The 13,213-nt window shown below is 32.6% G+C and overlaps 2 protein-coding genes across 2 annotated transcripts; one reads left to right on the forward strand and one right to left on the reverse strand.

The window, feature by feature from the left end:
* Positions 1-55: 55 nt before the first annotated feature.
* On the forward strand, positions 56-4,021 carry LOC123685417. The gene is made up of 8 exons (XM_045625105.1): positions 56-2,285; positions 2,433-2,602; positions 2,656-2,800; positions 3,014-3,144; positions 3,200-3,367; positions 3,427-3,583; positions 3,637-3,849; positions 3,901-4,021. The coding sequence occupies exons 1-8, from the start codon at positions 171-173 to the stop codon at positions 3,988-3,990; spliced, it is 3,189 nt and encodes a 1,062-aa protein (XP_045481061.1). The 5' UTR covers positions 56-170; the 3' UTR covers positions 3,991-4,021.
* LOC123685418 (apoptosis-inducing factor 1, mitochondrial) lies at positions 4,012-11,849 on the reverse strand. The gene is made up of 11 exons (XM_045625106.1): positions 11,383-11,849; positions 11,251-11,327; positions 11,041-11,196; positions 10,913-10,982; positions 10,720-10,859; positions 10,511-10,641; positions 10,090-10,457; positions 8,341-8,459; positions 8,056-8,280; positions 5,403-5,708; positions 4,012-4,503 (listed from the first exon to the last, which is right to left on the reverse strand). The coding sequence occupies exons 1-11, from the start codon at positions 11,492-11,494 to the stop codon at positions 4,231-4,233; spliced, it is 1,977 nt and encodes a 658-aa protein (XP_045481062.1). The 5' UTR covers positions 11,495-11,849; the 3' UTR covers positions 4,012-4,230.
* Between the last annotated feature and the right edge of the window lie 1,364 nt (positions 11,850-13,213).

A 13,213-nucleotide genomic window follows, 5' to 3' on the forward strand; every position in this document is an offset into this window, starting at 1 on the left:
TTCAGATTTTCATGAAGAGTAAATGCATCGAGTTTATTGATGAATGTCTGGAATGTCATATTATTTGACATTTTGACATGCCACCACATTTTATGATTTTTAAAAATACATATTTTATAATTTTACATGATTAATATAGAAAGAATTTTTTGATTCTTATACTTTGTGCAATGGAAGATTCCGAAATAAAAAATGAATTATTGAAAGAAATACAGCGGAACATTGATATAGAACAAGACAAGAATATTACTTTACATTTGTTGAAGAACAGAAACAAAACTTGTTCAGTAGAAAAAATGATTGAAGAGTTGAATTTGGTGCCCTTCCAAAAATATTTATACAACAAATATAGCACGCTTAATACTTCCGATGAAAAGGAATATGAAAATAATGAAATTGTTTGGCAAAACTTGACTGAAGATGACAATTATGAGGAATTATTAAGTAATTTGAGCCAGTGTTCATTTTTGTCATCTGAGATGTTAGATGAATTATTGAAAATTAATTATATAGATACTAGACATAGTAATTGGCAGGATATATCATATAAGTTACAAGAATGCTTTTCCTCGCCAAATTATGATCTCTTCTTGCAAAGTTTGAAGTTGCATTATAAAATGATAATTACTCAGAATTGCTGCATTGATGGATATTTAAGTCTTCTGAAAGCAACCAATAGAATTGTGGAAACTCATTTTATGGAAAAATTTGAAGAGGACAATTTATCACTTGATAATAGGGTCTTATTATGCATTAAGGTTATTCTCAGCTCAGAGCTTTTTATGTTGCATAGTATTCATACTGGTAACAATCAAATATTAGAAGATATTGTTGATAACCTATTCTCACTGTTCAGTTTTCAAAAAAATATTCAAGATAAACAGATAGTAATTCTAGATTATATCAGCTTCATAGATGAGAAAGCTGAGTGGTTTAAATACCTTTGCCTATCTGGCTTCACAAGAATCTTCATTTTTAAGAAAATGGAAAAATATCAAAATCTTGGGAAGTTGATTTTCGAGAAATTTTTTATACCTTTAAATGATAACTTATCAAATATCGATAACAATCTAGAAAAATCTATTTACACTCATAGCTGCTACTTTTTAATTTATTTTTTTAATATCCAAGAAAATATAGATGAATTTGAATTAAAGATTCATGATACTAAATCATATAATTTTTCACATTTGATTACATTGATAAATTATGCTATACATAATCATATTTCTTCTGAAATTAAGGCAATTTTAAAGAATTTTATAATCTTATTCTTTCAAACAAACCCATTCCTTATAAATCAGGGTATTTTGGAAATATTATTTAAGCCATTCGAAAACATTATCAGAGATAATTCTTTGACTGTGATCAATAAAAATGCTTATCTTTTCACATTGATACAATTTACTGTACAAAATAATGAAAAGATATTAACTGATGGTTATTTATATAATAGGAGAAAATATAAGTCTACTTTTAATTTTGGATCATCTGAGAGGGGTACTGTTTCTGCATCTAAGAATTTTGTTAATCTGCCGCAACTTATTGTTGATATTACCATTTTAATGCTTAGGAATTATATAAACACTAGTGAAAAAAAGCAGTCTGTAGATGAAAATACTCTACTTTTGCTAGAATGTTCTGAGAAAATATTCAATTCTCATCCTGTATTTTTATATAACTCAATGACTTCAAAATTTATAGTGAATTTATTGAGTTTTTATAAAGTCTTGAATAATTTTTCAACTACTAAACAGGAAATAGAAAAAGTTTTAAATATATTTAACTTTTTCTTCAAATATCATTCAAATATACTAAAATTGTTAAAAGATAAAACATTTATAATTAACATCTTGAACAGTGTTATTTCGAATAAAATAGAAGTGAGTAGCTGTATAATATTCAACAATTTCTCAAATGAAAATTCAATTATGAACGAGTTGCATATTCAACTTCATTTGGCGACAATAAGTTTTTTATTGAGTGCGTGGAGCCAAGAATGTGGTGGAGTTTTTGAAAATATTTTGAAGGAAGAAAATTTCATCGAATTGCTACAGTTTCTTTATGGAATATCACATAGCACAAATTTGATCAGAATGTTGGTTGCTGAATATCCAAATATGAATTTCAAAATGAAGAGTGTTGTACCAATCTTCAATTTGTTGAAATTATCAACTCAGAATTGCAGAAATTCCCTTGAAACTTATACTGGATTACACATTATAAAAGTTCTTATAACTAATCTTGATGGGTTAGTGTTACTTCAAACAAATTGTGACTTGAAGGTAAGTTACCGTCTCAAGGTAACTTTTTGAATTTTGTTTTTTATAGTGTCCATTTTGCCAAATTCGAGTTTTGCCTTAAAAATTTACAAATCCTGTTCTCGTGCTATTGTATTTCGATTTTTGGGTAATCAAAGACATTTCCTTCAGGAGAACCTTCTTAAATTAGAAAATGAAGACTCCGACAGTGAAGATGAAGGTTCAAATCCTAATGGATCTGATATTATCCGAAAACATCTCATGCTTAATATTGATTACGTTGGATATCCTAATAAGGTGCTGAATGATTCTGATGATTCATTACATCATAATAATTTGAGGTAGATGTACATTTTTCCTTTGTATTCTTTTCAATTTAACAGTGTTATTTCAGTGGCACGAAATTTTTGGGAATGAAGTGTTTGCATAATTGTGATCTACAAAAGTTTCTACATAACACTAGATCAGCTCTACATGACCACAGTTGGATGAATCAAGTTAAATCCTTGTTCTATAAATTCTGTTCAGAAGGATACAAAGTATATAAAGCTCTATTTAGAATAAAAGCACATCAAATTATTATTTCATACACAACACATGGTATTCGTATATTAAATCTTTGCAAAATCACTTGAAGTGTACACAAGTTCAAAAATTTGGCTAGGTTTTGTTACTGTTCTTATGCACTTTGAAACAGCACTGAAGGGAGGTTTGAACCGTAGACTCTCTTTTAATAATACTCAAATTCTCAGGTTGGTGTGGTGTATGAAATCATAAGTCAGTGCCCAAAACAAGGAAAGATTACAAAAGTTTGGCCCGAATCTGGAATAAGCTTACCTCAGCTTCATAAAGAGGATATTGTTGCTGTTTCAATGATAGTGAGGTAATTTCCAAAGTGAAATACACACAGTGTTCCTAAATTAAATTTGGTTCATCAGGTATGGATTACAGAACGGATTGTTGAAACCAGGTTATAGACATGAGGAAAATTTAGCTCTCTTAGTCAAGCAGAGTAAAGTGTTTTTAGAAGAACGTTCTGAGGAGTTTAATGGCTTTGACTGGTTTATTGCCGTGTGCTTTTTGGTTTGCTCTGGCAATATCGAGAGGTGAGTTGTTTCAAGCTCAATAAATCCTTGAGGTGATTCTTCAAATTTCTCTTCTTCAGATGTAAAAGTTTTTGCATTAGTATGTCTCAACTTCCTTGCGTCAATTTAGTTTGGTATAAATATGGAAAGAAATTTGGTGGTTCTTGGTTGGAGAACTTTCTTCAACACTTGAATGTATTGATGGCAGAAAATACTATACTTTATACAGCGTTGAAGGTAAAAATTATCAATAGTTAGGTATTGGCTAAATTTTTTTATGTTTTTTCCAGATGGTCAATTTGAACCCTGCGATGATAATCGGAAAATGGCTAGGCCAGTGCTTTTTTGATATTCTCGATTTCAGGGAAATCTGCAATTTCATTTTATTTTTAGTATTATCTCCTTTAGAATGTTCTGTCTATTATATGTTGTGTTTGTTCATACACAACAAAAAAAGAATTTGCTTGATGACCCATACTCCTAGTGTGAAAACTCTTCTAAACGTAAGTGAGTTGATCAAAGGACTACACTTCATTAACACACTTCTGTTCCAGATGATATCGTTGGAGGACTTCAAATTAACCACTTACTTACCTAAAATCAATCAGCTTTCAGCAAGATATAGAAATATCATAAAACTATAAAGTAACAATAAAGCACTTATACAATATTTTACTCCAAACTCTTTATTTCATATTAGCATACTCAAAACTCAAACTCCTCTATATACAGTATAATCATAAAATGCTCCCATCGAAATATATGAAATGGTTCTTATAATACAATATCCATCAGAATTAATGCTCATCGGTATAAAACAAGGTTTTTCTTTTCCATTTTGAGGTAGATCGAAAGAAGAAATTCACAATTTTTTGTCTTTATTTTCAATCCTGATGTATGTTGAACAACTTGGCAACTTCATTTAGATCATCGTAGGTCTTGTCTTCTTTCAAAATTTGCCTCGCTGTTTGAATTCGATTAAACACGTTCCAGAGTAAGACACCAACAATTTTATCATTTCGCATGTAGAAAACGACACCTTTGCCAAAGTCTTCCGGATTTTCTGTAGTGGGTAAATCGGGCCTCTGAGTTTTAGCACTAACCTCAATTTCTCTTCTTTCCTCGGCATCTATCCTAGCATCACACGAGGGAGGTGCCTAAAAAATAATGAGTCGTTCAAATAAGAGATCAACACCCAATCCATCATAAGCGATTTCAAGCGAATAATCACTAATGACAGCGTTTATTGCTGGTATTGCCCCTGGTTTTGGCCTTTTAGGAATAACCACGAACAATCAAATTCCACTTGAATATAGTGTGGGTTATGCTGTAATCAAAACAAGCACAATCAACTTTTATTTTAACATTATCCTTCTGTATGACCGTTCGGTTGTCACCAACAGAGAATTGTTTGGGCTTGCATAATTTCGAGAATTCATCAAGTTTTATTCCCATAAAATTCAACCTTACTTCTTTAATGACCAGAAATTTTTGTTTATCTGCAGTCCAAATCGATGACGTAGAAGGGCTAGTTCAAGACATTATGTGATATAACCAATAATGACCAAAAGCGCTTAAATACACTTTTATATTCAATAATAATAAATTCTTTTACTTCTGACATCTAATCAGTATAAATCGTCTGGTAACAAGGCCTTCAAATATAATTTGAATCTTTAAAACTGCATTCATTTGTATAATAAAGTTCAATAATTAACAAAAATATAAAAACATCAATTGTGTTCTAGATATCTTCTTAGGTTACAGCATATTCTTTTAAAATGGTCATTATGGATTATATCATCTGGAATAGTATTGTTGGTACTTACCAATGATAACCAGGTTATTCGCTTGAAATCGTTTCTAGTGTAAGCAGACAAAATACTATCAAGAATCTATGATCGTCACGTAAGAAAAAAGCGTTATGCTCCCTCAAAAAGAGTGCATTTTGGCTATGTTGAATAAATGTTGATGAATACATATTTTTTCATGTCATTGATTTGTTCTATTCCAGGTACTATTAATAATAAAATTACTTTAGTTGGCTACGACTTACCTGATTAATTTCAACTCTAGTTCTGACTGCCTCAGAATCAGTTTCTGTAATGTGAGCTTTTGGCGTATCGGACATTTTACCCTTTGCGAACACCCCCACTGTAGGCAGTTTCGAATCTACAAGACCGATTGCTTCGAAACCAATATCTGGTCCAAGGTCTGACCAGAACATGCTCTGGTGAATATACGGCTTGTGTGCTCCAGTCATATTCTCACCAGCTAATCTACCAGTGACAACTGCATGGTCGTGGTGCTCAATACGTCTGCGTCCAAATTTAGGATCATAGAAACATGCTGCATCACCGGCCTTGAAAGAGGAACTTATTAATAAATGGAAAATGGTAGATTATATACCATCAAAATAAAATGCAAGATTTTTTCCAAGGTGTGTTTGTACAAAACACTAAGGGAAGAAGCATTCCCAAAAGGAATATAGTATTTTTTGCATGTACCAATGATTTTAATTGAAAAAAAAACTCTAAAAAGAAATTAATCAATTATAAAATATGCCATTTCAAATTTACAAACACAAAAATCTGGATGACATAATAAATTGTATTTGATTAGCATGACACCTGATAAATACTCTTAATTGCTTTTGTGAATATCGAAGAAACTGATGCAAAAATAGTGGAGGATTTATTGTAACAGAAATTTCAGAAAAGGCCTTCAAGGAAGTTTGTGATTGATGTCTGATGAAACAAATAGATGAAACTCATGTTTGTTACTTGTATATTTTTCCGAGAAGGTGGACAATTTTGAGGCTCCCACCAGATTCATACTCCTACACGGCCACTGTTTTTGACACTCATGAACATCTTCACCGTCTGATACAAGTGACGATATTAATGTTATAAACCGCCATGGTGGCTGGAAATCCTAGAGTTATGTTGAAAATAATACACAGAGTAATGTTTTTTCTCCTTTCAGAAAAAATGAAATTTTTTATTACCGACCTGGAATTTCAGAAAGTATTTTTTTCACTACTCTATTACCTAATCTCCTCAATCTTACAAAAAAAAAACAACCAAAACCGGTCAACTGCTTCGAAAGTGGGAGACGTTTGAAATTTCTTCAAATTTTCAAAAACACCCTATATCTCGAAGGAGAGAGTCCCAAAGTAACTTTAAATATCATTTTCCAACTCACACTGATGCTCTCTATCTCAGTAATGCTATTTTTCGCATAAACGTTCATTCCAGTATTTTGCAACTGATGGTATAACCATTGAACGGATTTTACTCATTCGAATTCCAATTCATTAATGAACTTTAAATTTATTTGCACTTGAGGAGAGATCAGATGCTTCTATTGAGTAGGATAATTCTAGATACCTCCGACGAATGGACCCCCCCTCATCAATTTGGGACAAGGGCACTCAACAACTCAGCAAACACATAGATTAACAAGCAACATTAATCTAGCCTTCGAACAAAAATTGTATTGCACCTCAGCATTCCTAGATATAAGCCAAGAGTTCGATAAAGTGTGGCATGAAGGATTATTACACAAAATTAAGACAATTCTTCCACTTCTGTATTATCCCATACTAAGGTCATATCTCACAGATAGGGAATTCAGAGTCAAAGTAGGCGAAGCAAGATCTAGAAATTTTTCCATAAAAGCAGGAGTTCCTCAGGGAAGTGTCCTTGGCCCATATCTATATTTATTATATACTTCTGATCTTCCAACATGCTCAGACACAACTATTGGAACTTTTGCTGATGATACAGATGTTTTAGCCTCTGATGAAGATCCCTCAACTGCAACTAAGCTAGTCCAAGACCACTTTACTAGTGACATGAACAAGGAAATGGACATTTGGACCCATCTGACTTGGAAAGAGCACATTAAGAAGAAAAGAAAATGAATCGATTTCAAAATTAGAGGAATACATTGGCTGTTGGTAAGAAGATCAAAACTTTCATTAGAAAATAAGATTTTGCTGTACAAAACTATTATCATAACAATGTGGGATAGTTAACGAGGGGTATTGTTCATAAAACAAAGAAAAAGGAATAAGGACAGTCCCTTACGGAGAAGTTCTAACCTTAGACACGTGTTTCGGGCTTTCGGCCCTCATCAGTACGGTGAGAAGTGTTAGGATGAGCAACACTTGAAGGAAACGACAAACAAACAGTGTCAACAACAGGAGCCAGCCGTCTATTTGTAGTTCCAACAGGAAGACCCAATGGGTTTCATCAATTATCTATTATCATACCAATATGTTTCTATGGAATAGAAATTTGGGGATGTGCTAGCAAATCGAACGTAGCTATTATACAAAGATCTCAATCAGAAGCTCTCCGAATGATGGCCAATGCACTTTGGTACATAACTAATCAAACGCTACACCATCTAAGAATACCATACGTCCATGAAGTCATAAAAAACAAAAGCACAAAACATCACACAAGGTTGGAAGGGCACTCAAACATGCTTCTGCAATCACTTCTATCAGACAATCAGCTAAGAAGATTGAGAAGAGTAAGGCCAGCTGACTTACTGAAGAACTAGAAAATTCTCTCAATGGAGGAGACTTGTCATGCTAATCCTTGAATGTTCTATTGCGCAAAAACGCATCCTGAGGTATAATAGTAATTCAGATCAATGATTCGAACTAAAAATTTCAAGTTTTCTAAAGCTTCACTTACAACATATAGATCTGATCGTGCTTGAAGTTCAGAATTCACCAAGTAACCTCCAAGCTCTGGGTCAATCTCTAGACCTCCCTTTGTTGCAAGCGCTGTATTCGGAGCTACACCTGTACACAGAACCACTTGTTCTACCTTCAAGGTTTCTCCAGTGTTTAGAATGAGATGGATCATTTTATCTTTTGCGTTATAACTGCACGAAACAACTTCGGCATTCGGTTTAACCTGGAATGAACAATTGTGACGATCCATACCCTTTTTGTCACTTTAAAATTAGCTACTAACATGAACTCCCTCTTTTGTAACTTTATCTGTAGTCCACCGGCTCAAATATTCTGGCAACATCTTCCCTAAGTTTCCACTTTCCTTGAAGATTTGGTACACAGTTTTCTTGTCATAACAACCTTAAAAACACAAGAAAACTTTGAAATTTCATATAGCATGTAGTTCAATGGGGAAATTGTCATAATTTTCGAATTCTTTCGAAGCATTCAGTGATGCTTACTGAGCACATAACAGAAAGTACATATTTTTTCAAACCGAATAATAGCAATTAAATGAGTAACATTCAAAGAGGCCGTCAAAATGCAATATTGTCCAATATGGCGTTAGTGACATCACTTGGAATCATAACCAGTCAAGTGTTGTTGTGTTCATTATTGATTCCATTGTTTTATTTTTTGAAGATCATTTCCATGTAATTAATTAACTTATTATTTAATAGCATATCATTGCGAATATTATGATAATTCATTATATTCTTATTATCGTTACTATGTGTTTGAGGTTAGAATTCAATGTTGTATTAATGTCGTAAATTTTCAATGCACGGTCCATAGGGAAAATGAATTTGTACAAACTCTCGAAATGAGTAGCATATTTTAATGTAGAAAATAGTAGGTAACTCAAAGGAAAGAAAATGCAAAAAATAAATGTGTATTTTCCACAAATTGAAATCAATATAATTTTGCCCAATTAACTTCATTGTTCATCATAAGGAAATAGGTTTGAATATTTGAATCTTTAAAGCTTTGTTGCATTCTCAATAACAAAGAATTTATACGTATTGGCTATAAGAATTGTCTATCAATTAAATATTCCTTGATAAACAACACTCTATACTTGGTGCTGATTGCCAAATCATAATAGTTTAAAAGTCCTATGACATTTAATGTATTACTAAAACAAATGTATCTTAATATTGACATTGGAATGAAAACTTGCTTTTAATTTGGAAATCTTATAAGGAACATGTTATTTCTTCTGAACAGAAATTTCATATCATCTTATGATATGCAGATAATTACATTACATTCAGTATGTCTCCTTACTCTCGTTGAAGCCTGTGATTTTGAATAACCCCTGTATAATTAGAGACGTATTTTATTACACGTAGATGATACACAGTATATTGGTAATCCATATTAGAAATTACAGCTTTCTAGGATTCCACTTACCGAAATGATGAATGTTCAATTGAAGCTATGGCTTGTACAAAAAAAGAAGTAAATCCAGATAGGAAGAAGGAAGTTAATACATAACTAACCAAGAGGCTACGGCAAATGGAAAAAAGTAATAATGTACAGGGTATATATTATATTGTTTTGAAAATGGGATGAAAACCGAAACATGCATGTCAACACTAAATTACATATTTCAATTAAAATTGTGAAGCGTATAACCCAGTGTTTTATTTCTTTTATCAATATTGAAATTATATTTCACCAAGTGACAAGGAACAAATTTCAATATACAGGATGTTCTATTTGAAATATCAATGTTATTTATACTTTTTCATAAAAGAGGCAACACCACAGCATTGAAAATATTTTAGATCGATAGAGCCGTACCTAAGAAACAAAATTTTCACTAAATTCCTAGCTTCCATTCTCTGTAAAAGTCTAGGGTACATTCAACCGTAGGCCAACCTGTATATATCATATTTTTCAAATTAACATTAAAAGTCTAATACATAATGGTGTGAATGAACTGAACAATATTTTTCATTCTATCAAATAACCTATTCAAACTTACCGATTCTTGCTAAAGCACAGGCCAATTCACTTCCCAAAAATCCACCGCCTATAATAGCCACTCTTAAGGATTGTCTATAACATTCTTGTAAATCTTCAAAGTCATAAATGTTCCTAACTTCTTTCACCCTCCTGCTAACACGCGGATCATTTTTTGCTGAATCAAAAACAGGTATTGACTTTGCCCTAGCACCAGTGGCAAGAAGAGCCTTATCATATTCAATTTCAGAGCCATTATCTAACTTTACTTTGTGACAATATGGGTCAATTTCCACAACTTTGTATCCAGATGCTACTGAAATACCACCATTTTCTTTTTCAAGGAGTTCTTGAATTGGAGTGTAAAATTCCTCCGGTTCATATAATAAACTACAAAAAAGCAATAGCTATTAAAGTATCAAGGGGTAAAAATACTGAATTACCTTCTTTCAGTTCCATTCCATTGTTTGAATATAAGCTTCTCAACTTTTTCTTGGTCAGCATTGAACCACATCTCCTTAGAAAGAGGAGGTCTCATGTATGGTAAATAAGGTTCATCTGTTACAATAAGAACCTAAATAAAAATGAAAATAGAATAAATGCAATAACTAAGTAATAATAACTATCTTAAAAAGTAAGATTTATAACTCACTTGAGCTTGAGGATCTGATGATTTGATAGCCCTAAATGCAGAAAAAGATGCTGTACCACCTCCTATTAATAGGTAAGGAACTTTACGAGGTATATCATTTGACAATTCCGGATTTTTCGGAATAGGCCTCTTGTCTTTTCCTGTTCAATATATTACGATTATATTGAGAAAAAACAAGAACCAATTAACTTACTCTTTGTATGTGTAACATTTTTAACTTGTGCTTTAGGTACCTTTTTTTCAAATGGAATATTGACATATGCCTGAAAATACATTTGATCAGTCCTAACAGATTTTTTTGTGAATAATAATTCAACTCACTGCAACAACTGATACAATGAAGATAACTACACCTAAGTAAAGTATTCTCCTATTTTTCTTTTTGAGTTTATCATATTCTTCTTGGAATGGCTCTTCTGGATGTGGACCCATAGACATCAAATTTGGTTTGTGGCATGCTTCAGGAGGTATTATTTTCTGAAATAATAAGTATGATTTTTTTCTGGTTTTTCTGAGTCTACCTCAACTCACTTCCGATGTAGGTGGAATCTTTGGTCTATCATCTTCAGTACTGTAGAGCCTTTTATTACATAGTGTAGCTTGTACCCCTAAAATGAATATTCAGTCATGAAATTATCAAAAAATTGAATGTAGGATACTCACTTAAATTTATAGGTGCAGAAACACCAACGAATCCCCTGTTCAGGACATACCTATGAGTTCTTGCCCTGTTTAAATTGGAAACGATACTACATAAGTGTTTAAAACTTAACATTTTCTATCAGTGACGTAATTGCCGATTATAATTTACAAGTCTTCAAATTTGTGGTGATATGAAAACATTGCATTGAAGTCTAGAAACATAAATGCCATAAATTATAGGCTTTAAGGAAAATGATTAATGCCATTCACTAAGAACAGTCATCCTCATGCTTTTGTTTTAAAGGTTACTTCGCGAATTTATTGATCATAAGCCAATATCTAAATTTTCCGAATGAATCGTAATATTTAATTCAGTCAGAAAAACAGAAAGAATATATAATGGGCAGAATTTGAACCATTCAGAAAATTCTGGAAAATATCGATAGAAACATTGAACGGAAAATTATGTGATCATAGAAAAACATATCAACCTGCGAGAAAACTTCCATACATAGAATATTATCGACTCAAATTTTATTTTCAAATATTGCCGCCGATAGAAAAAATGAGGAGAGAACTGACGTGAAGCAGGAGCTTTTGAGTGATCGTTCATTAATGTGACAAATGCGCTCATGGAACGAAATATTCGTATATACAGTACGTGTAGTCCAATGAAAATTTAAATCCTCGATTTTCCGGTTTTAAAATGAAAATATGGAAAATAGCTCGGACTAGTCAATTTCTGATTCGAGGTGGAATAATTTTGCCGCTCTTCGCATCCCTGTTACTGCAACCCCCTAACGAGGGGTGAATACAAGCCCCATGCTTTTGAATGGGGATGAGGGGTGTTGCGATACTTCAATCGAAACAATTTTTGTTGACGACTACGTTTACTCATATCTGAATGGGAGAAAATGAGGTGTGATAACGAAGTTTGAACCAAATTACTCGAAATAATAATAGCATTTGTTTTAGATTTTCCTGAGGATCTTACTAGAATACTAGAGAGCTGTTAGACATTTTTTTTTCGAAATCGATAGCAGATACGACAAAAATATGCCCACGGTACGTCCGTGAGAAGAACCACACTACTAAAAATGGAACGATACACGCTTCAACAACGCACTGAAATTGTTAAAATTTTAAAGCATTTTTGGGTCGTTGAGAGTCACTTTCTTGTCCAGTATTAGTGGAATTGGTGTAAACATTTGAGCTGTTAGGACAAGTTAGTGATGTGACGAATCGAAATCGTGTACGTCACACAAGAACAACTGAGAATATAGTTGATGTAGTGTTGATGAAAACCCAGGTTAGGAATTTTTTTGGCCCTAATTGGAAGATATTGTGTATTTTAAACAAGACGCCGCTACGTGCCACACAAACAACGAAACAATCGCAATTTTGCACGAAATGTTTTCTGGCCATGTTATTTTCTGAAGAGTTGATTACAATGATTGGCCACCTAGGTCTTATGATTTGGCATGTTTAGATTTTTTTCTTTGAGGGCATGTGAAATGAAATATAAGGTCTATGCCAATTTGATTCAAGACCTCAGAGTCAAGAAGTTCAAGAAGTTATCGACATACAGTCGTAAAAGTACGAATTGGTCATGGAAAATTTTATGACACGAATATTGTGTTACAATCGCAGCCGTGATGGCCATTTGCCCGAGTCTTTTTCCATTGTTAATGGTATGCCTTCCCTACAATCCTTATAATGCAATAAACATCAATTGATTTATCTTGAAATATAACTACGGTTTTTTTTTATATCAAGATGAAACCTCTTATATTTTTTCTTTCGATATTCTTTTTGAATTTCCTATGGTTCTGATGACGCTATCTACATGACA

This window comes from Harmonia axyridis, chromosome 7 (assembly GCF_914767665.1).
Source record: "Harmonia axyridis chromosome 7, icHarAxyr1.1, whole genome shotgun sequence".
NCBI lineage: Eukaryota > Metazoa > Arthropoda > Insecta > Coleoptera > Coccinellidae > Harmonia > Harmonia axyridis.